This window comes from Maylandia zebra, linkage group LG13, assembly GCF_041146795.1.
Source record: "Maylandia zebra isolate NMK-2024a linkage group LG13, Mzebra_GT3a, whole genome shotgun sequence".
NCBI classification, from domain to species: domain Eukaryota; kingdom Metazoa; phylum Chordata; class Actinopteri; order Cichliformes; family Cichlidae; genus Maylandia; species Maylandia zebra.
This window is the reverse complement of record NC_135179.1, coordinates 23,749,592-23,775,036: the sequence shown is the minus strand read 5'-3', so window position 1 is coordinate 23,775,036 and position 25,445 is coordinate 23,749,592. Positions and strand designations below refer to the sequence as shown.

Below are 25,445 nucleotides of genomic sequence, written 5' to 3'. Positions count from 1 at the left end.
GCAATGGTGGAAAGTGTGTGGGAGTCAGCGTGTGAGCATGTGGTGGGCCAGGGTTATAAGGTCTTCTCTACACTGTCATTACTGTGTCCACGCACTCAGCAGTAGCAGCGCGTGCACATAAACACGAATAGACATGCACAGACACACAATCGCATAGCTCCGGGACAGATGCATAAGGATAGTGGAAATGTGTGGGGGAATGTATCCATGCTAAAACAGCTGTTCCTGTGCATGTGATCCAAGAGTCTTTTGGCTCCTCCAGCCCACCAACAGTTTCTGTGTATTTCTGTGCTTTCTAGGCGAGTAAAATTACCCCCATACATCTTCTGCCTGTGACATATTGATTGTGAGCCAAAGGAGAGGCTATCATCTCATCTATGGTCTTGTTGTCTTCTCTGGTGTGTTAGGCTATTTGTTAGACAGGACGTTGTTAAAAATTCCCTTTGATAATCGACGTTGATTGGTTTTTCTAAAGAAATCTTTTATGTGCCATTGTTAAAACTAATTCTGACAAGCTGATTATGCAACAGAGGCTAAATCTGGAATGACAGGCAAAATTAATCCTCTGATGCTCGATGTGAAGAAGCAGGGAAAACTGGAGAGTGCAGTATTAGAAAGAGGGTATCGATAAATGACACGTTTTAATTTCATAAACACGCATCACGTTGCGTTTTAACTTGCACGCACACACGCACACAAACTGTGTTGTGTTTGACTGCCTGCTCACTCCTGGACGCCGCCGACTAGCAGCTCTATTTTTCAGGAGCCTTAAGCCCCATCTCTGGGCAGACGCCATCATCCCCCCCCCCCAATTCCACCTGTCAGGTGCCCTTGCCTGCTTTAACAGTGGCAGCAGAAGGGGGAAGGCTACTGGGAATGTGGGGGGAGGCACTGGACGAGTTGTTGGATCCTGTCCCTGCATTCGTGTGCCAGGCGTGCATCACAGTTCATTTCGCAGCCTCCTCTTTCCTCCACTGTGCTCAGCCAAGCCTCTCAGCAGGTGTCTCTCTGCAGAAGAGTTTTGCCACTACTCGGAACAGCATCTCTGTGCTCCAGCTCACAAATGGCAAGCAGCCACTTCCGCAACATAATTAATGACCCTAGTACTCAGTGAGTTTTGAAGAAATTATACTTAGATCCTCCCACAAAACTCCATTAATATCACTCATGTTCACTAATATTTTAACACCGAAAACTTACAACTCTGGTCTCTTGCATAAGTGCATGCAGTTGTCTGGCTACATTCTGAAAATGTAGCCCTGCACATCACTTCTCGTTTATTTGTTCTGTATAGGAAACTTTTTGGAAATTTAAATAAGCTAAAGAGCAACTTTCAAATACTTAGGTATCTTCCTAACAACTGCCGTATCTGTTTCTACTTTGTCCAGCTTTTCTGGCTTGTATGCATTGCACACCGGCTGCACCGGTTACTTCTTAGAAGATGAAGGTGTCCTGGTATACCTACTTTGAAGATAAAGGTGTTGCATTGAGTACGGTCATCAAGAAGCAATCAACAAAGGCACAGGCTGGACTTCTGCTGCTTATTAACTTCGCCTTTTGAAGTTGATAAACCCGAGGTTGGAGCAACGCGGGGCCTTGAAAATATGAGGGAAATGTTTAAACCGCATACCTGCATGAAGAAAATAAGACGATTTAATACTTTAAGTGCACTGCTTTCATACTACCTCAAAAACACGCAAGAATAACACGTTTGGCACTGGCTCTATCAGTAATTATTTTTAATTATTAAAGATTAAAATATGACTTGTAGTCTCAGCCTATTCTTGAGTAAAATCATCAACATTTAATCGTCGGTGATTCAAGAACTGCTATAAATTTTTGTCCACAATGCTGATTGCTGCTCTACGTTAATGTTTTCCTTTTCTGTGAAAAAGGCTGACTGTGTGATTAGAAAGTGTGAGACAAAAAGGTGATGTTGACGCTGTGACAAACACCATCATTATTTCCTCCTCTCACTCCCAGCCTGAATGTGTGAATAACAAGATTACATTTTCTGCTGATGAATGGAGGGAAAATGTAATTAAAGAATGCAGGAAGCCATTTAAGGTGATATATAGTGACACTCTATTTATCGTGTACTGTACGGCCGCTTCACCACGATGCCAGATAAATCACAAAACTGTCAGTTTTAACATGTGTATTCTGTCACCGGTTATCCATATTGCCTCCTAAAAACACTACACAGCTTTAATGTAGCGTTTAGTGGTGACACTGGATTGCTGTGAAATATTTAAATCAAAAGATGCACAGATACATTAGACCTTTTCATTTACTGTCCCTATTGTTGGTCTGCATGTTACATTTCTGTCCTGCTGTTGCTTGTGGAAGTGGTTACCAGGGTAACATCTCTAGTGGCCTGCAATTTGAGAGTATGTTGCCCTGTAATGCTGGCTCCATGTTACCATAGCAAATTTTCTGTGTTCTACAGGGTGCACTGTAGAGGGGACTTAGTGGGCTAATGCTCCTCAGCGCAACAAACACTAAGACAGTTAATTAAGGTTTATGGAAAAATCAATACAGTGACAGTGGTTCAGGGAAGACTTTCTCTATTAAATCTATTCACCTTATCTTGTTCTTTTTGTCAGTTTTATTCTCACTCTTACAAATATAATATGTTATTTTACACCAATGAACAGCATTTAATAGCTGTGATAGCGCTGCCTAAAATAGTACTGTTATAAATGTACGTGTACACAGTAGCAGGAGTGGCAACAGCAACATGCTATGAAATAAAGGAAATTAAACGCCGGATCGCTACACAATATATGTCTGCAAGGCCATTTAAACCACCGGCAAACTACTGAATCGTCCCAGACGTTTAAACAGAATCCCTACTGTGCTCAGGATTAACTAAACAAAACCAAAAAAAGCAGGGAAAAATATGAGTCATGCATTTTAATTCATCTACTGTTTACTATTCTTTGAAGATGGCTTCTTGACAGCTACCCTTTCAATGAAATAATTTCTGATGATGCTCCATTGGATGTCTCATGTCCTGTGTCAGGTCTTTACTGGAAGGACATGATTTTCAGGCTCTATAGATGTTGTTTTTAGGACTACCATTTCTTCTTTTGTTCTCCACTAGTCCAGTTTTGTCAGATTTTCTAAGAACACATTTCACACTGTGCCAAGATATGCCAAGTTTTCTGCTAATAGTTCTCTTTTTTGTTGCAAAAACAATCTTTTATTTCTTTTAAACTGTGTTGTCTTTGGCATTTTTCATGGATTCAACCAAAGAAATGAGAAGAAATTATGTGTTTTTGTGACAGGCTGCTGGAAATAAGTCCCTAAAGGTGCAATTTAGAATAGGATCCTTTCTAAGTTGTCTGTTCTGCTTAGACACAGCACTAGTTCATCATTTGAGTTAGGTGCTTTTTTTATGCTTGAATGATTCATAGGTCAGTATTAAGTGGTTAAACAAACAAAAGAAAGATTTCTTTGAAAATGGTCAAGTACCAGGAGTGGACTGAAAAAAAGTGAACAACCAACCAACATCCAAAGAAAATCATAAGAAAGACATTCGGAAAGCCTGGAGAACTACTGCTCAAAACCACTTAAATATAAGAAAGTCTGGCTCCTTGGAAGCAAAACATGAAGAAATGATGGTTGGCTTAAGACTTTTGTATAATACTGAATGTCAGCGAAATATTTTAAACCACCACCGCCGCCAAGCGGCTAAATCCTCCCTTCAGTTTAAACAGAATCCCCACTGTGCTCAGGTCTAACTAGCGTAAAAGAGCAGAGGGGAAAATATGCATCATGTTGTACACTGTGTAGAGAGTTCAGAGATTCATGTACTCTCCTGAAGAGATGACCTAACAAGGAAGCCTAAGTGCAAGCACATATTTGCCTTTTGAGTACTTCAAAACAAAAAAGGCTCTAAGAAAAGATCTTTGTTCTTACTAAAAAGCAAAGAAAAAAAGCTATTAATTAAAACTGAAATATTAAATGCTTTGGGGATATTTACACATTGTAACATGTTACAAGATCAAATTCTACAAACAAAAATATCCTGAGTATAACTAGGTTTTTGGCATGAATGGGCATGCTGTAAATCTTTTACTGATTGAAGTCTACTAAGGTTTTGCAGAGGTAAGAAGTCTCATCAAAGCAGCCCAGGTGAAAAATGAAGTTCAAATTCAACTGTTTGTGTAAATGTACGGAAACCTCATTTAAATAACGAGTGATTGTCAGACCACTCAAGAATTAGACAAATCCTGCCCTTAAAAAGCCCCTGTAACTTTACATTGTTCTTTTGCATTATAACATAGTCTCCATTTACTGGACTCAATGCTGCTGCTTCATGTAAAGGAACCACAGACAGTAAAGCCGGAGATAAATATATCATTCTTATGGGGCATGGCTGTCACTTTAATTGAGTTTAATTGACATTCACTATTGCATATTCAAGTATGTGCTGCTATAGGCTGCATTAGCCAATCATGAATGCTGTGTGTTGCCATTGGCTGAGCTCTGGAGAGAGCCATGTACTGTGCTGAGAGAGGGTGGGGAGTGGTGGTGGTAGTGGGGGGGTCTCCTCCGCCTCCTCTTCCTCCTCCTCTCTCTCTGCACTCTCTCATTCAACCTCTGTAGTCAGCAGAATGAGAGGCTGAGCAGAGCGGAGCAACACGGCATCCACGGCTACAGCATCCTGCAGAGGACTCTTGCTCCATGGAGGAGAGGAAGGGGAAAGAGGCCGTGTTGGAGAAAAACGAGTAGATCAACACATGAAAAGAGAGCAGAGAGGGGAGGGAAAGCACAGAAGGAGTAAGAGCGCGAAATGAAAGGAACTGATTAAACAGCGTTGTTGAGGACCACTGCAGCTATACTAAATCTGGAGCTGTCAGGCCAACCCTCAGCGAAGCAGTGAGTGAGAGAGGCGAGCAGAGGAGAGAAAAAGAAGTGATTTAGAGAGCTGATCTCATCACTCTGGACTAACAGGGATGGGACCCACAAGAGCCTCTCCGTCAGCAGATCAAACTTCACACAGGAAAAGTGCCTTTCAATCACCAGTGTGAACCTGCCTCTTTAGAGGAGAGAAGGGAGTTATTCTATTAGTTCCCTAAAGGTCATACAAACCTCGCACAGGATCTTTGACTGCTGCGCTGCTGAGTGCAGCTCAAGTCTCCGCTGTCCTCGCTCCCCCATCGCACCTGCCTGCTCCCGGTGAATGTTTTCTCTGCATGCACACTCACTGCTCGGCAGTTGAACACACTCATGGTCGATGCCAAGGGAAGGAACATGAAATGTCTGACTTTCTTCTTAATGCTTCCTGAGTCAGTGAAAAGCAAGTCAAGTAAAAGCTCCAAGAAAGGGAATGCGAGTGGCAGCTCCAAGCTGCCCCCAGTCTGTTATGAGATAATCACACTTAGGAGCAAGAAAAAGAAGAAGATGGCAGCGGATATTTTCCCCACCAAAAAGCCGGCATCCACCACCACAGTGCAACAGTACCAGCAGCAGAACCTCAACAACAACAACACAATTCAGAACTGTAACTGGCAGGGACTCTACTCCACTATAAGAGAGAGGTAAGGAAAATCTGCAAGTTTTATTAACATTTAGATCAAAAAGATGAATTGGACGATTACATTTGAGAATGTCCCATAAAGTCTAATTGGTTTACTGAATTGCACCCGTCTTACGATTAAAAATGTACAACAAAACACTTCTACTAAAGTAGTAGGCGTGACGGGTGGTGCCTGTGTTTGTGAGTGCATGTAGGTTTGAGCAGGGGTGGGTGATATCTCTGCCCTGCCCTCCATCTGACAGGGGAACTCTGTTTACACCCTCTTTGCCTCCTGCAGACTTTGCCGCTCTGACACAACAGAGGGCGGACAGTCACAGCGAGTGCGTTTTTTTAATGCACAACAGGCGGAGGGCCGATCTGTACTAAAAGCAAAATATTTGCCTTGGCCTATCAGTAAAGGATCCCAGCAGTCCAGCGCAAAATGTGTGTTTTCTGACCCGGCTTTGTTGTCTCTCCAGAACATCATGGGGCTGTTTACCCACCCCTGTGACATGTTCCACTGCTCAATAATATATGAACGCAGCTTTATTGTTGGTCCCATTCTTTCACGGTGGGGATTTTCCACTGACTTCATCATCTTCTCCCTCTGTCTTTATGTGGAAAGAATGAATAAAAGAACATAAGGATAAAAATGATGAGCTTTCATTGCTCTGTGCGAGACTTAAATTTTAATTTAAGCACCTGGCACACTTTGCACACTCATAAAACTTGTGTTTAGAGTGTTTAGAATAACAGGAAAGATCAGAGTAAATGTGATGTATGATATTTGGTTTAATTTCTGCTAAAAGCTACAATCCCTATTTGGTAAAAGGTTAAATTAAACAGAAAGAAAATCCTTAATGTGCCTTAAAATCACCTAATTTTCTGTTTGTACCCTCCTCCCGCTCCCTCCTTTTTTTTTTCTTTCCCTTTGTAGAAATTCTGTGATGTTCAACAATGAGCTGATGGCAGATGTTCACTTTGTTGTGGGTCAGCCTGGAAGGACCCAGCGACTTCCGGGACACAGAGTAAGAATTTTAGCATCAAGTGAAGTTGCACTAAAAGGCTGGAAAATGAACAAACAAGCAGCCACGCAGGCTGGCCCATTGTTGCTCATATCATAGAAGCTTGAAAAAAAACATCTTTCCTCTTTGCCAGCTATAATGAAACTGATTCCTTTTGTGCTCCACCATCACTTCCGCACCATGTGTCTTTTCGAGACAGTCCTCAATTATTTATGTAAATGAGGCTGAAGGATGGAGGCACAGAGTGAGCGAAGGAGGAAGGGCTATCCTCTTCAGCGGTCGTTTCGCGCAGGATGGAGCGTCTTTGTCTCCGCTTTAGCTCAGCTTTTCATGAAAATGCTCTGCAATTACTCAACTTTTAATCAAACACCCCCAACAGCACACCGTAACAATGATCAGACGCAGAGTGAGGCACGTCCATGTGTGCGCCTCGCACCCTGCACAAACTTTTGTCTTTAACCGAGTATCCTTTAGGTTTGACGCGACAATGCAATTTCTAGTGTAAATACAGCTGTTGGACTGTTTAGTCCACCATCTGACCTCATTATTTTTTTATGATTAGCGCATAAATCATTTAAAAGTCATTTCTGCTGTTTGATTGTGATTAGAACAGTCGCATGAATTTGTAAGCGCACAAATTTCCACATCAACAGGCTCCGAATGGCTCTGCACGGGTCATTTTTAATGTTCTTTACATGGGACCAAAATGTGTAATCCATGAATGGTAGCTGCAATGCACTTTGTACACTTTAGAGCGCAGTTATGGAAGGACACTGACTCGACTGTGCTTTATGCTGAGGCATTATGGCAACGAGATATGACACTCAGTGCAACAATCTTTATCGTGTCCAGTAGGCAGGAGATTGAATATGCCTCATGATCTGCTTTTTGTTAACAGCTCTATCATAGTGGGATGGAGGGTGGAAGTAGAAACAGTCATTTATGTCGATATCTTTAAAAAAATAAAGAGCCGCAAGGTGAGAATAATATTATTCCAATATGCAGCGTATGGATTCTTGTCTCTAAACGCACATCAAAGAGCATCTGTCTTTCAGCTGACCTTGCTTAATGAAAATAAGCATGAATTTCAGAGTATGACAACAGCCACAAAAACAACGGCATTGTTTCCAAAAACCCTTAGATTTGCAAGGTTTATTTTCGACTAGTGCGCATGCAGTTCACTTTGGAGAAATTCTGTGTTCTTTATACCACCCACATATCCACCTACACACACTTGTGCCGCGCACACACACACACACGTATGCACAACACAGGCATGAACACAGAGACCTTAAACTCAGGTTTAATAACAGAATTCATAGCATTGTCTAATAAACTATTAGACACACAGTCATATTGAGTTGCATGTGATTTCATCATACATTTAGATGACTCATTAGTTTCAGAAATTGAACTTTTGCTGCACTCGGTTCAGTAGTGTCACAAGCAAATACAAGTCTTCTTCATTAGAAAATTGCATCTGTGCCCTGAGGGGACACAGTAATTGTCTAAGCAGCGCTGAGAAAATCAACAGGTGCGATTTTGCCAACGCACAAAGGGATTTGTGTTGTTACGTGAATGCACTGAGATTCCCCACTTCAAATAATCTTCCTCCATTTTCCAGATGTTAGTACATGTCACATGAATTACACTGACGTCACAGATAAACTGTTTTCATTTTGGTTTTTCCCATCCGTCACTCTGTTTTCTTTGCTTCTTTCAACAGTATGTGTTGGCTGTGGGCAGCTCGGTGTTTCATGCCATGTTTTACGGTGAACTTGCTGAGAACAAGGATGAAATCCACATACCAGATGTGGAACCGGCAGCATTTCTGGCAATGCTGAAGTAAGGATTCTCTAAATTCTTCCTTCGACTGGGCCCGTTGACCTCGTAGTGCTTTAGTTGAACAAGGGGTGCATGGGTTAAAAAAAAAGAATAATTTGATAAGACTGATCTGTATCTATTTCTCTGGCAAATCTCAGATAAAACTGTTAAGTAAGCCTTGACAGACAAATGAGATGAAGTGTTCTTTATATATCTCAGGGACAGAATCTATATCTGTCTGTTGTACTTGTTCATTTCATTATACTTTCAAATTTTCCTGTTGAATCCCAGGATATTTTTTCTACCTCCTCGTTGCCTTCCTTTCATCACTTTTATTTCTGAGTTTTGTTTCTCTGTCCTTGCAGGCAAACTGTGATAGGTGGTAGACACAGACGTAGGAGGAATACTATGATGTTGGCCAGTTTGATAAGTTTGCGCTGCGATTTTTTTTTATCTGGCGAGAATCTCGTTTCGTTCCTCTCTTAAATATTTTTGAACAGATACAGGAAAGTTTTGCTTACAGCACTTCAATGTCAATCACTTTCAGTCATAAGAAACTAAAAATAAACCTCAAATGCATTATTGTTTGAATCATGTCATCTAAATTAACGATCATAGAAAACACATTTACACCGTGCCGTTTTCTTGTCATTTCTCCGGTGTTTGCTGAGAAATTCCTATTTTATGTCAACAGGTACATTTACTGTGATGAAATTGACCTGAGTGCTGACACAGTGTTGGCCACTCTTTATGCTGCCAAGAAGTACATTGTCCCTCACCTGGCACGTGCCTGTGTCAACTTCCTGGAGACCAGCCTGAGTGCCAAGAACGCCTGCGTGTTGCTCTCTCAGAGCTGCCTGTTCGAGGAGCCAGAGCTGACGCAGCGCTGCTGGGAAGTGATTGATGCCCAGGCCGAGCTGGCGTTACGTTCAGAGGGCTTCTGCGACATTGATGCCCAAACCCTGGAGAGTATCCTACAGCGGGAAACACTCAACGCTAAAGAGATAGTGGTATTTGAGGCTGCACTTAGCTGGGCAGAGGCCGAGTGTCAGAGACAAGAGCTCACCTCATCGACTGACAACAAGCGTAAGGTTTTGGGCAAGGCCATGTACCTGATACGTATCCCTACGATGGCTCTGGATGATTTCGCCAATGGAGCAGCCCAGTCGGGCGTTCTGACGCTTAATGAGACCAATGACATCTTCCTATGGTATACAGCTGCCAAGAAGCCAGAGATGCAGTTTGTCAGTCAGCCTAGGAAGGGCCTCACCCCCCAGCGTTGCCACAGATTCCAGTCCTGTGCCTACCGAAGCAATCAGTGGCGCTATCGGGGCCGCTGTGACAGTATACAGTTTGCAGTGGATAAAAGAGTTTTCATTGCTGGGTTTGGACTGTATGGATCTAGCTGTGGCTCAGCAGAGTACAGCGCCAAGATTGAGCTGAAACGTCAAGGAGTACTGCTTGGACAAAACCTCAGCAAATACTTCTCTGACGGTTCCAGCAACACTTTCCCGGTGTGGTTTGAGTATCCGGTCCAGATTGAGCCAGATACCTTCTACACCGCCAGCGTGGTTCTCGACGGGAATGAGTTGAGCTACTTTGGACAGGAAGGAATGACAGAAGTACAGTGCGGGAAAGTAACATTTCAATTCCAGTGCTCGTCAGACAGCACTAACGGCACTGGGGTGCAAGGAGGGCAGATCCCAGAACTTATCTTCTATGCTTGACGAGACCTGGTTAACCTTCTGGCTGATTCTCAGTGCACTTTTGAAAATGGAAATGTATCACTTTGTGCATAGTGTCACCTTCTGTTATTTATTTTTGTCACTATTGTGCAGGAAAAAAAAATCAGATCTCAGACCTGTGAAAGGGTCTTATGTGTTTTGGAATTTAGCAAGTGGTCCACTTGAGTAGGACCATATATTGTATATGTTTCAAGATGTGGATTTACACAAATACACCAATGAACTGGTCTTAACCTCCCAAAAAACAACAAAAAAGCAGACATCTTGCACTAAATGTGCCTGTAGATAGTAATATATTGTACATTCTGAAATGTATATATAATTCCACAACTGTGGCCAGTGCTGCCCACAAAGAAATCATATATAATGAATACGCTACAGTATGTTTATTATTTCTATGCTTGCATAGAAGGCACATATAGAGCAGCAATACTTCACATTCTACATTGTATGATGAACATTTCATGTCACGACATCATCGGCATCACAAAGGAAGTGAAAGTGGCTGTGTGACATTCAAAACCAACACCAAATTTCAAGTCACGATTCCATCAAAAAAACAACAACAACAAAAAAAAACGCACTACTGATTCCTGTTGTATGTACGAACCATTTGAGAAGTTTCAATCTGACTCTTGATTGATTCTTTGACTGTAGTAACAGGGCACTTAATGAGGGCTTAAGGGGTCTTAGATTAGGGAGCACTAGATATAAGCCACACAACCCCTCTGTAGCATGTTGCTCTACACCTACACCCACTCCACTGAGGTTCCATTATCTTTACAGTTAACATTAGGACTTCTGGCTACTCACTACTACATGGTAGACCAAGGGATTTCTTTGATTTTCTATCTAAACCTGTCTGCACTGGAGTACTTACAGCATGGGCAAAGCGGCTCCATTTCATCTGATGTGTACTACTAATTGTTCTGGCGCCTTGGTTTTGTTTACAGTGAAAAAGATCAACATTGATTCTGTGTTAGAAGCCGTTTATGGACTTTTACTTCCCTTAAAAACCCTGCGCACTCTGAACTGCTGAGCACTCCCTCCCAATGTGATCGTACAGTATCAGTATTTGCAGAAGCATACTGTACATGCTACAGAATTGCACTGATGTTGGTTTGTAAATGAATTTGTTTTGTTTTACTCCAGCGAGGGAGTTTGTTTTGATTTTATTTTCTTATTTGCTGTGCTACTGAATATTCGCCTGCTGATGACAGTGGACGGGTAAACTGGTGTTCATGTCCTGTGTTTACGTGCTACAGTGCTGGGAGACCGACGAATGTGTATGGTTGTTGATGATGGAAATAAACAAAAAGAAGTGGTGCGTGCTGGCTGTGTAGCCCATCTGTAAAAAGTGATAAAGCTACGTACTTTGCCTGAAATTAGGAGGGGCGACAGATGATGCCCATCGGCACTGCAGTGATTTACAATGCCAAGAAGAACTCTGTTGATTGATGATGCCTGTCTTCATCCAACTTTTACATCCTGTCTGTCAAACTAACTCCGTCTCCTGATTAAACACGCAATATTACACCTCACAGCTTAGCCAATATTGTATGCCATCTTGCCTGCCATTATAAAGAATGGCTCCTTAAGGCCATCACATCTCATGATTCAAAAGATAGAAAACAAATCGAAAAACAATCTCAAAGCACCAAAGTTTTTCTTTCACAGCTTGGCTGCTTGACCCAGAGTTGATCTTGAAGCATCTGTCTCCTGAGATGAACCCAAAAATTTAATAGATGATAAAACAATAAAGTAAAGGCAGATTTTTAATTCTCTCCGATTGCCTGATATGCTATAAAACTCCCAAACAAGAGTCATTGGTGGAATATATATAAGCAAATCTTTGTGAGCTGTGCATTCAAAATGATAATCCCTCCTGGGAACTCAGGGCAGGTACTTGATTACAAAGGCACTCGATAATACCGGGACTAGGTTTGACACTGGCAATGAGCATAAGGTTCTTGATGAATTGAGCTAAATCAGTTGGGGTTGCTTGGGGCTTTAGTGCAATTTTTCATGACTGTGGCACTGATGTTGTAAGCAAAATCATTAATTGTATTAAAGGAGGTCGGGGACTAAATGTGCCAGGACTCCTGGCCTCCATTCGACACACACACACACACACACACACACACACACACACACACACACAAACTTTATAACTGTGACAGATCGGCTGATGAAAAAGACAATTCAAGTACACTTTCGATTTCGCAGAATGTTAATTAATATTTATAACACAAACAACCCCAGTGCAGGGATTACTGAATTCGTGTCACCTTCGATGCAAAAGCAAAACCCCCACATCACTGGAGAGAGCTCTCCTCACTTTGTTCTCCTGGAACAGCAGCTACTCAAGCCCATCAATTTGCTTTTTTTTTTTTTTTTCAGAGTTATTCACAGTCAGCTCAGATGGCAGGAGATCTGCCAGAGGCTACCAGCTCACTGCCAGAGCTGCGGTGGGAACACCTCTGCTCTACGTGGCGCACATTACCAAAAACGACTACTGGATCAATAACAAGACTTCAATCAGCAATTGAATCGGGGGTTCTAATTACTCACAATTGCACGCTATATATTTCAAAACCCTCAAAGATATAAATCTATCACGCACTCCTTATGCGCTTAGGCTATGTTTAATAAAAACAATATTTTTATTTTATGGGAGGTGACAATTACTATGGGAACCCATTTTAATTATAAGAATGAAATGCAATTAAATCCTACTTGGCCAAGAATAAAATGCATGGTTAGGCCTCTAATTAGGATGACTTTGTCAATAGAGGGAAACATATCACTGATAAGCAACTCAGTACTTTCATCCAAATAAGCAAACTGCTAAAAAACAATGCTGGATAAGAACTTGCTATATATATATATATATATATATATATATATATATATATATATATATATATATATATATATATATATATATATATATACACACACAGTAATATAAATGCAGAACATTGACTGTAATTTTCAAAACAAAAATTTAAAAACACGGTTCAGCGTGGGAAGGCAAAAAGGGAAAACGGGGGTTGGTGGGTATTGACTCAGACTGGGCACATATTGCCCAGGAAAACCTCCCGGGGTTTAATTACTGTTCAGTACAAATTAAGGATGAAAAGATTCGGTCTGACTTGAGGGAGAACTGTGGATTACCATTGATCAACATTCTTAATGCTCTCTAAGATTGATTGTTTCAAGTGCAGATATGCCTGAGAAACGAACCAAAAGGTCATGCAGCATTTAAGAGGGATGGTGCTGTTTTCTTACTCTTCGCTCGCTTAACATGCCTCACCAAAAAGATCTCCTCATTGACTTTTGTGAACGTTAGTGCAGTTTGTAGTGTGAAACTATATAGGAAAGAAAAGCCTCCCGAACCCACGCCGCTGGGAAAAAAAAGACAAAAATAAAGAAAAACAGCAATTCAAACATACGAGAAGGAAAGAAAATAGCAAGAGAAAGCACATTGAGTTGTGGCACCGCATCAAACATTGCTCTGTTCACTGCAGGCAATCACATATCCAATCCTCGACATCCTGATAATTTCCATCCCAGCAAAATGTCAATGAATTAATAATGGCCAAAGAGAGGAGGGAAACACAGCTGTGGGTTTAAAGAATTCATCAAAGAAAATGATTTAAAAATATGTTTTTTAATTCAACAAATCTCTCAGGAAATCCTCTTTTCCCCTACGTCCCCTTAAACCATATGTTAGACAATGTTCAAAGAGCAGGTTGTGTTTCACCACATACTGCCTGATTCTAGGTGCAAAAGCTGCCCGCTAAGTGTAATGAGAGCATTTGGCAAAGGTTACAGCGAACTGCTTGTAAACCTGACATAAAATAAGGGTATCTGAGCCCTCGACTACCCTTACTGGTCTAATCTCAAACTACTGGCAGGAAGTCAAACAAGGAGGAATGGAAAGGAGGCAACAGAGGCAAGCAGCAAACGTGGTCTGACTAGTATTCAAGTAATGTGGTCATTCCCTTGGTGATTATCACATAGATTATCAGCAAGCAGCCAAAGTCGTAATTAATCACAAGCCAGAATGGCAAAAAGTCACGAAGTTCAGATGGAGGATGCGGGTCGAGGCAGGCGTTTGACTGATGATAGTTGCTGTCACTTCGTAGCCATTCGCAACCCTGTGGTGCTGAAGACCTGCAGAAGTGTAAGGGATATCTCGCCAAATAATCTCCTGTTTCTTAGCTGTTGCTTCCCGACGCACATGGTTGGGATGCACTGCAGGGCCCCAGTGGGTTTCATTTATCTATTTATTTATTCATTGCCACCAGACAGAGCTAAATCGCTTCAACAGGCCAGGATGTGGAGAGGCCACGTTTTATGTTAGATTAGCCTGTTTATAGGGATGTTGCTCTGCTCCGGATGGATCAATACAGCTTGGATTTCTGGAGGTAAGTGCTATATGTGTATCAAGTTAATTATGATTGCTGAAAAGAGTAGAAATGTGCTTTTAGTGGACAATGGGAGACACAGAGCCTATTCAAAGTAGGCAAAAATAACAGACAACAGCGGCGAGTGTATCAGCGACACGCTGGAAGCAAATTTTATTAGTTTCCAATGGCGCGGAGGTAAATACCTGTTTATGTAATTGTGTTTCTCCTATGAAACAGGATCCCAGAAGGTATGTGAATGCTGCAGTCGGCCAAAAAAGAAAGTAGTTCTTTCACGGGCTCTGAAAGCTAAATTTGTTGGTGATGCATTATGCTAATCAAGCTATTTATTCCCTCAACTGTGGTTTCGTATACCTGTCACCCACAGCCATTACAGTAAGCCTGATCAAAACCTTGAATGTTGGCAGCTTCCCACCGAGAGAGGTGATGTGGGCTGAGCATGCTACTTTTTTGTGTGTACTCTAGAGCCTCTATTCACACTGAAGCATGTCCTCTAAGGCAGCTCCGTGGCTTTGATAGTATGGAGTGAGAGGGCCCTCCTCTCCCCAGGGTCTGATATAATGAGAGTAAGCTTACTAAACATGATCTGCAGCTCTCTCAAATAAGCTACTCGAAATGGCTCGAGTCTGAAACAGTACAACAAACAGCGCTGATTCATTTGTACACATGCTCTCGCTCTGTCTCCTGTGCGCCGCATGGGGGGTTGGGGGGGTTGGAGGGCTAATGTGTTTTAATGCGTGGCAGAGAGAGAGCAATGGAGAGATGGAGAAAGAGTGCAGAGTGGCACAGTAGTCTAGCTTCATGTGCATCCATTCAGAAGTCACACAAGAAATCTGGATTTCCAGTTTAATTATTTCCTGCATGCACAAAAAAACAACAAAAAACTCCCCAGAAAATCGTGAAGCGACAGATTTTAAATGATTGCATTCGCGGTTTGCATTTGTACACACATGAATAGAAATATTCTCTGCAGTTATTGTCAGGGTAATAGTTTAACGTTGCCATTTCTCATATTCGGTGATTATCTTGTTCCAGGATCTTATCACCTGGCAGCGGGAAGCCTGGTAATCAACAGAGACATTATACTGGCAACAAGGTATTTCTTTTGTCAAACAAATCAGAACTATCAAACCATCTGGGAGTCAGCACAATTTAACAGTATCGCTCGAATACATTTTGTATCCCTGAATATCCTTTTACAGGAGTGAATTATATCCACTGAATGCCCGTTTTTCTCACTATTCAACCTTTAAGTGACCGAACATTTTCCAACAATGGCAATTTTCATCTGAATTATTGGAAAAAGTACAATAACACCTATAGAGAAGCCTAGCCTTAACAGCCTGCTTTTGTGGCCTAATTTAAGAAGTGGAGCGCTGCTCTATCTCCTGCTCCTCTGCCCTTTCTTTATGTCCTGCTTACTGCAAGAAGCACCAGTGACTGGGACTAAAAATCTGTGCGATTAGCAGTTCAAAAAGGCATAACATAGACAAATATGGTCTAATTTCAAAATCTGGTGTCATACAATCCATTTGAAACTTTGAAGCATCCAATCAAAGAGAGGATTGGGAGCAGTACACCCGCATTCCCAGCTGCTCCACATTTACGTATTGTGTCTACACGAACATCCTCGCAGCTGCACGATTCGAGCCTTATTGTCAAGCCGGTGATGAATCCGACGTTGGCGAAGCAAAGGATCGCTTCTCGTCTTAGCGTTAACGCAGATCATTAGTCGCAGCTGCCTCGATTGCCAGGAAGAAAACCCGTTTCAAAGCTGTCATAAGTTATTTCTTTGTGTCAAGTCAGATGAAAAATGATATCAGCAAGGATTAAACGCACAGCGATATTCAATTATTGCACTTCACCAGATGTCTGTCAGAATGGCAGGTAATGGGGAAAATTCAGTGTTATACATCATTCCAGAGATTTAGAGCATCTGCCATCAGCGTACATCTGACCTAACTAAAAGTATTTTTTTTCCCAAGGTTTTTTTTTTTTTTGAGTAAAACTTGAAACTATTCCCGCTCTGCCCTCAATAATGGCCTCAATTTAAGCTTTGCTGTGCCTCACCTTCCTCCTATTTTCACTTCCCTTTGAGATACCAAAGCTTTTCTCTGTGTGAGCTGCTGGAAATAATCACAGGACATGAGATGAATGTGAGTGTTGTTTGTAGAAGTTTTCCTCCTTGACTATGTGTTTTGTATTCTCCTCCTGGCTGTCTACCCTTAGTTTAATGCGTTATTTATGCTTTGTACAAAAGAAAGGCAGGTGACAGCTCTGATAAATGCAGGCCTTCATACTGTAGGACCTACAAAGACAATGCAATTACACAGGAAAGACATATAAAGAGCATCAGACCCTGACTTGAAGTGTTCATCCCATGAATGTGAGTAATGCATGTTTACTGTATGCTGGCAGGCAATCATACATGTGCACAGAGCAGATGAACAGATGCTTTTTCACATGGTTGTAAAGGACTGAACATACTATATGTAACTGTCAGATTGTGGGCAGATGTCACTTCAGCTGCATGTCAGCTGAACCCACGATGATGTCATGCTTGTCAAGTAAAAAGTACAAGTTGGACGAAAGAAAATAAAGCAAGGAGTAAAGTGAGATCTAAATTTATGTTATGAACGTTTTTCAAACTCTCAGGTTTACAGTATCATGGTTAAAATTACTGCAAAATGATTGTTATGCCCGTCAAACTGTGCTATCACTGGCATTTATCATAGATTCAACTTGAGAAATGGCAACAAATGATGTGTTTTTGTGACAGGCTGCTAGTACCAAAGTGCCTAAAGACACAATTTAAAATTGGTTCTTTGCTAAGTTGTCTGTCATGCGTAGACAACACTTGCTCATCCCTTGAGTTAGGGGCCTTTTCAGCGATGCTTCAGTGATTCATAGGTCAGTCTTAAGTGGGTTAACAAACATTAATACAAAGCATCTCTCTGAAAGTGGTCAGGAATAAGGACCGGATTGAACTTTGAAAGACCTTTAGAAAGCCTTGAGAACTACTCATGACATTTAAAAAATATAAGAAAATCTGGCTGTTTGGAAACAAAATGTAAAGAAATAAGGGTTCAAAGGTTTTTCACAGTACTGTATACAGTATAATTACTACTTGTAGATTTGCTTCTGCTTATGGCTTCAACCTAACAGAATGAATTATTTGGATTCTCAGTATTGAAGAAGATCTTGTCCACCCAAAGGCAAGACAAAGTCAATGCAGTCATGTGTAATATCTACCAAACAGCAATGCATCTTGTTCCACCATAGTATCAATTCTTGTGTTGTCACCCAAGGCAGCACTAAAGCAAGCAGAGCAAGAACAAAACATCTGCCAGCATCTGCTGCTGAAATAGAATTGCCGATTTCAGAATTAGCATTTGTGAATAAAGGTGAAAAAAAATGTGCACAGTCCAGAAATGTGCATCGGTACAAGGAAAATGTGAGCAATTAATACTAATAAAGTACTTTTTCCCCCCTTTTTAAAATATTGGGATCATTGAAAAGGCGCATCCTGGAGTTTCTTCTCTTACACATTTTCTGTATTCTCAGTTTTCCATTACACTAAATGGGTTTTAAAGCAAGGTTGCCAGCTCTGAACATCTCCCCCCCTCAGCATCTTCCCATCTATCCCTCCAGTGCACAGAAAAGCAACATGAAATATCAAAAGGCCAAAGACGTCAGAGCTCAAGAGATTGGAGTGGAGGGGATTTTCCTCCAGTGTGCAGTGCTGCACCTCCAGCAACACCGAGGAGGAGGGGCAGCTGGAATTTCATTTCTCAAAGATGAAATCCTTTTCATCATGCCTCTTTTGCATAACAAAGGTGTATAAAATTCATTATATATAAGTGTAACTGTAAACCACCACAAGAAGATTACCCCAGAACACTCGTCTATTTTCGGGAATGGAATCAAACTCTGTTGCCATTGCCTTACTCAGGTTAAAAATATCACCACCCACGACCGCCACCAATGTGCATGAGTCACTAACCACACATTTAATGTGATTAGAGTGCTCATGTAATTTCAAAAGTAATTCATCCGGTGAAAACAATATGTGAGGATGACAGCCTACTATTTCTTGATGTTATTCATACCTATTTGAATACATCCTTTTAACATGCTATATCATTAAAGCCTGATTAACCAGTGACTTGTTTCTTTCTGCCTCACACGGAGTTTAGTCAGGCACAGAGAAGAGGCTGTAGGTTTGCAATATTTCATCAGAGGTATATTAAGTTGATAAAAGGGATGGGATGAAAAGAAGGACCATTACTGCTGAGGATGCATGCCAGGTGTCACTCTAATTTAATCGAGGCACTAAAGGCAAAGAGCGAACCTGAGGGAAGCCTCTCAATAACAGGCCTGACTGCAGATGACAAGTGGCGGGCTAACCTGTGATTGAAGGGACAGACAGTAGGATTTGGGAAAGCGTCAACCTGCAAACCATGAGAGGATTTAGGAGCGCGAAGATACGAATGTGTGTGAACAAACAGAAATTTGAAATTAATTTCTATCATTTAAAATGTAGGAAAAGAGAAGCAAGTGGACCAGTGCAGCTTCTAAAAAGAGAAGCGGCAGTTTGTTTTCATGCTAACCATTATGGTTATGAGAGGTAGAGCATATGTGCAGGCTTTGCACAGCTTTTAAGAAATGAGATATTCCAGATTCTCTGTGCCATATTGGGTTTCTTTTTTTCTCTGTTGCAGAACCAACTGTGGTCATAAGCTTTGTATGTGTAGCTGTAGCTGTGTAAAATTACTATTTAGATAAAGGTAATCCAGATAAGGTCTGAACAGTTCAGACGGCCTGGACACAATCGTCTTGACAAGCAGCAAATAAAGTCCAAAGTTTTTGTGCCACAGCCTCATTGAGTACTGCAGCTAAATCTATTCTGATGAGGTAAAGGTTGACTGAACTTGAAAAATCACCGAGAACCAGTTGGAACGAACGCAGAAACAGCAGATGTATTATATAAATTGCGTTTCGGCAATGCTATCCAAGTCACTAAGATATTCAATACACCACTTCAGGTCCTCAAGAAGATTTGCAGGATTAGAGGTTGTAAGCTGGGCCAGGTCAATATATTGATCTCCCTTCACTGAGAGCTGCATTCAATTTCCCAACAATTAGATGCACCTGAAGGTTAATATGGTGCTTTGTTAATCTCTTGCACTGTCTAAAACTAACCCTCTCTGTGGTTTTCACTATTTTTTCTTACTGCATATGCTGGCGCTGCTCTGACATAGTGGCATGTTGGAGGTTACCCACTTCTAAGGACTTAGATTCCATTTTTAATGTAGTTTTACAGTTGAGGAAACTGCTATTTTATATTTTATCACTTGTGAACAGGCAATGACTGTTAACATGTTACCACATTCACCTAAACCTTTTGTTGCTCTAAACCACCAAATATATATGAAATATATACATATGAACCTTTGCAAAGGTCAACGGTTTTGCATTCTGTTCACCTTTGCATTTTATTCTCTCCTATTTCTTAGCAGATCTGCGTAGCAGGAGATATCCAGTCCTGCGTGGAGAGTATCAGCATGCACGAGTAGCTCAGTTAGTGAGACAGTAGAAAGGACAGTCCCTTGGTCAATGAAGTATCAGTCTGCACCTCTTGAGGTGAAAAAAGAAGCCAGCGTGGAAATGCTGAACGCTTGAATGGTCACTTGAGGTTAACTAAAGAAGCAAGTCAATCCTCAAAGACTCCCATGTTAAAATGTCCAAATGTCCATCAGAACAGACTTAAAACCTGCAACAACAAAAAAACCTGTTTTGGTCTCCAGAGAGAATGTTTAATAGCAGAAGGGATTTTGTATTTTTTGTATAACATAACTGTTTAATTTGTATTAAGGCTTAACGTTAAGTCGTTTTAAGAGGATTTATTGACAGGTTGCTAACTGCAGTTAACAATAGTTATAGCTAGGCATCACCTTAGCTAATTCAAGTCCGCTGGTTTGGAGAGTCATACTTTTTCGTTGCAGTTAATCGTTAAGATGACTTGCTGTGCAGTTAACCAAGCTAAAAGCTAACTCAAGAAGTCTGGGGTATAGCTCTGGTGAGTGAATTTCTAGTATTTTTGTTAGTGTTTGCATGTGTCTGTAAACATGATGACTCAAAAAACGTTCAATGAATATTGATATTGAGCTGTAGAGTGGGGTCATGTTAACAATCCATTAAAATATGTCTTATGTCTAACAAGCTCTTCAAGGTCAACTGAATGATTTATAGGTTGAACTGGCAAAAGTGTGATGTGTATTGTCAACATATAGGAAATGCCGTATGAAGATTATGTCGTATAACATGTCACATTTGACCTCTGACTCCTGTTCAAGGTTAATAGATTGAGCTGAAGGTCAAAGTGATAATAATGCTACAGAGGTATTTAAAACGATGGTTCTTACTACTATTGTTTGAATTGTTAACATTTAGTAAATGATCCTGATATGTGTGAATTCTAAATATCACATCATATTTGCGTACAAATATCATGTCACATTTGACTTCTGATCTCACTTTTACATTTTAGATTTGTCTTTCTTTGATTATTTAAGTACACTTAAAAAGAAAAAGAATGAATATTTTTAAAATACAATACTATTAAAAGTAAACACTGCCCAGAGAGTGAGCTGCCTTGGCAGAGGCTTGCACTCTCGGAGTGCTTGTTTTATTCGTATTTATCCGTGCATGTGAACTGCACCACTTTAGTCTGTGGCTGTACCTTTCTAAATGATTATGTTTTATTTCAGCCCCTAATCTCATATGTGGTCACTTCTGGTTTCAAGAAACCAAGATGATGGTGATCATAAAGCTGAAATGGAAGCTGTGCGACGTATCTGTGACAACTCAAAGGGAAACAACCCAAATGCCTGACACTTGGAACCACAATTAAATAAAATAAATCCAAACCTTTATTTGGAAACAGGCAGAGGTCAAAACCACAAAGCTGCCAGCAAGGCAAACAATTTCAAAAGAGAAGCAGGCAAAGTCAAAGTCTGTAAAACAGTCCAAAAGGTCAAACAGAAACACATCAACAGTAACAGTGGGAACTCTAAAAGGAACTGTTGGGAACACACAGAGCGCTAGAAGGCTTGAAACAACTCAAGTGGACAATCGCCAAAGGACTGAAACTGACAGCAACAGACAAGGACCAAAGATCACAAAATAAAACAGGAAATACCTTCAGCCAGAAGATAACAATCCATAAACCATCACAGAAATCCAAAAAAGAAATGGGTAACATCATGGTGATTATATCAATATTATGAGAAGTGTTATTATTTCACATTTGTAGATAGACATTGTTGTGAAAAACAAACTGAATGTGTGTTGAGCTAGACATTTATTTTTTTAAGCTTTTAATTCTTGTAATGCAACATATTATTTTTAACATAAGAGCACCAAGCATTGCCACACTGTCTGGCTCAATTATTAGGTTCAAATCTGTAAAAGGGCATTATCCATACTGCTACCACAGAGGCCATTTAGCAGTTAGTAATGCCATGATATTCAGGTCTTAGTGGAGATGCTTTCTCTCACACTACTGAAAGGTAGGCACTGTGAGCCTGACCCTGCAGCTCATTCCAAGTCAACCTTACTACCCAGAGTAAATGAGTTTTTCCCCACCATGACCTTGTAACCACACTAACTCCTCCCATGACCACAGTATGTTTTTAACAGGACTGCCTTGGATACCCTCCTAGTGGCAATTTTGTTTCCATCCCCGGTGCCTGATTTCATATTCTGAGGACGTTGCACGACTTATGGCTGTGTGAGAATGAGATTGCTCACCTGGGATCTGGGGGATGTTGCTCCAGTGAGGTATACATTGGGCTAGGAGAAGCAGGAATGACAGCAACATTACATGGCTGAAATGAAACTTCTATAATGTTATCCATATAATTAACATTGCCTCTCTTTGGTTTCTGTTTTCGAATGCAGAGTGGCAGAGGGGATATATGTAGCAATTCTCAGGTATAAATCATGGTCAACATGGGGTAAACCGAAATTTTATAAAATGATATGGTATCTGTGGATGTGTAGCAAGCAGAGCTGGTTAGAGGGATCACACTTGTTCATTTTATACTGGAGCCACTGAAAGAGCAGTGAATTCATGCTGTAAATCCTTATCTTTGCTGGAAATGAGCTGCACAGCAAGGAAGTGGGGGATACTGCCCAACGAGGAAGAAGTGCATTAGCTACAGAGGTTATTTTAAGGCACAAACTAAAGGGCCAAACAATGACTCCAGATTTGGAGCAAAAGAACCGGATACATGTACGAATCTGTTACAGGTGAAAATGTAAGATAATGCTTAGTGCCACAAATGCTTTATTATCATTCAGCCTAGTGCACCTAACTCTTCCATCAAAGAACCATTTTCCATCCAAGCTGACACTTTAAACAGCTAGGGCTAATAGAGTGTAATAATTGGCTGTTAAAACAGTTTTTTAATTCCTTTTTTAGGCACATCCAGAATTTCCAGGCTGGACTTAAAGGCTGGGAAATGAGGGAAAGAATTGAAGATGTTGTAAAAAAAAAAAAACAAAACGTTGTATTTTGCTGTCGTGCCTTCATCCTTAATCGTTCTATTTAAAAATGAACAAAACTTCAATTGTTAGCTTTGTTAATTCCTTGATTCATAAAGAAGTGGCAGCACTGCTTAACTAGTAAATGATAAAGATTTTACTCTGAGGCTGACCACTCCAAGCACCTTTTTCTACAATCTTCAGTCACCCAATCACATTCACATTCATACAAGCACTTTTTCTTTACCTTCACACCTTGTCTAACAGTGGCACACACACACACACTCAGGGGCAACTCGAGGTTCAGTATCTCGCCCAAGGATACTTCGACACGTAGACTTTCCCTGATTGGTACACGGCCTCCTACCTTCTGAGCCACTGCTGCTCAAAGCTGGTATTCATGAGGGGTTTTTTTTTATTAGCACTTAATCCAGTAAGTGTGAAAACTACACTACACTGTCCAGGACTACATTTTCCTCTACACCATCCTCTTCTCACCACTATGATAATGTCAGCTCTACTACAGCTGATTCTGCAAAATTGAGAAATGAGACACGACGTGAGGGTGGTTCCACCTGTGTGTGTGTGTGTGTGTGTGTGTGTGTGTGTGTGTGTGTGTGTGTGTGTGTGTGTGTGTGTGTGTGTGTGTGTGTGTGTCTACCTGTGTAGTAATCTACTCCCTAAACATATGGTGGTGAGTGTTTGAAAACTCAAACCTTTCTACTCAGTGAATATAATTGAACTTACTGCTTTGCCATTTAATGACTGTTGTCCACACCGATAACCACTCATTTATTAGATAGTCAATGAGTGCTACATACAAATGAATTACCTGCATAAATGTATATCTACATTTACACAACACTACGCAACACTTAGCTGCACTTAAAGTGCAGTGCATTCAAGACGTTTCCCAGACAGCATCAAGCCATCAATGATAAAATATCTTCAAACTCTGTTACTAACTCTGCAAGTTGTATATAATAGATATCGTTAGCTTCATAGCATAAGTGCCTAAGTCATTTGACTAAGTCAATGACTTAGGCACTTATGCTATGAAGCTAACGATATCCTTCTCCTGCAGGTTTACTTTATCCTATAGAATTGCTAATTTCATCCATTAAATTGAACTCACACTGTTCCCAGAAACCCATCGTTTTCTCATCTCGTCACACACCCTTCTACTTTCCACCCTGGTGGCGGATGGAGAAATGGTTGGGGGTACTGCCTCAGTAATTGGAGAAGCCTTCTGAAAAATGCAGATGAAGCAGGGTGAGAAGAAGAGGAGTGAAAGTGGAAAAGGAATACGAACCAAATTCCTAATTATCCGCCCATTTCCTCCTATTCCCTTTTCTTGCTCTGACAGGGTTACAGTCATATGGTGAAGGCTCTGCTTCTGCTTCACATGCTGGCCTCTGCAATAATTAGGCACAATGTACATGGTTGAACAGGGATTGATGCTCACATAAAGGCCCGACTGAGGAGGAGGGGAAGAGGTTCAGGGGAAAGATGGGGTTTGATGAGATAGTTAAGAGCACCGTCAGCACTCTCACAGTTACATATGTTATAAAGAATCACAAGGTCAGCTGCAATTAAAACCTGCATACTAATCATATAGACAGACCACTTAATATGGACTGGGACAGCACATGCATTGTTGCATTAAGATATCTCAAAGTAATCAATGTCTACTGCATTTGGTGCATTTTCAAAATGAAGGGAACAGAGGGTAGTCCAAGATAGCATATAGGCATCTCAAATAAGGGCGCTAGTTTCAGTTAGTGACATTAATTTCCTAGTGGTTGGTGATAGGAAGGTGAGATAAGCAGTCTGCTTTTTTTTAATACATCTATAGCACTGTCCCCTGTAGCACATGAGGAGGTGCAGTCCACTGTATCTTTCAGGGCTTTGACAGAAATTGATGACATTTGCACAGACGTGGTCACACGCTTTGTCTTTGCTCGACCTTTTGTCTTTGTCTCACAAATTTGCTCAAAAAATATATATAAGTTGATGTTAAATACTGTTTGTTTTTTTTATTCTAAAATTATTTAGAAATATTTTTTAAAAAGTGAACGGATGCAACATTTAAAACAAGGAAGAAAATATTCTGCACTATTTTTGGAGCAGCAATCAAAAGCAGGCTTCTTATGGATTTCCTTCTTTTCTGTTACCATGGTAAATGTTCATGACCAAAGTTTCACATAATGAAGTCACTGCATGTAAAAAGACTCTCTGTAAGCAGTAGCTGGCATAATGTTATAGCTTATAAATAGATGTTGTTGTTGTCTAGCTGGCCCAGAGATGGCACGGTCGTTTGTCTAATCTGGTGACTGTAACAATA

The 25,445-nt window shown here is 40.8% G+C and overlaps 1 protein-coding gene and 1 long non-coding RNA gene across 2 annotated transcripts in view; one reads left to right on the top strand and one right to left on the bottom strand.

Annotated features, from left to right (window-relative positions):
- LOC105941104 (uncharacterized) overlaps nt 1–25,445 on the bottom strand; it is a 65,889-nt gene that overhangs the window by 21,128 nt on the left and 19,316 nt on the right. The window lies entirely within an intron of this gene.
- btbd3b (BTB (POZ) domain containing 3b) lies at nt 4,554–11,448 on the top strand. The gene is made up of 4 exons (XM_004559768.3): nt 4,554–5,549; nt 6,465–6,555; nt 8,279–8,397; nt 9,071–11,448. Exons 1-4 carry the CDS (start codon nt 5,239–5,241, stop codon nt 10,101–10,103), a joined length of 1,554 nt encoding a protein of 517 aa, XP_004559825.1. The 5' UTR covers nt 4,554–5,238; the 3' UTR covers nt 10,104–11,448.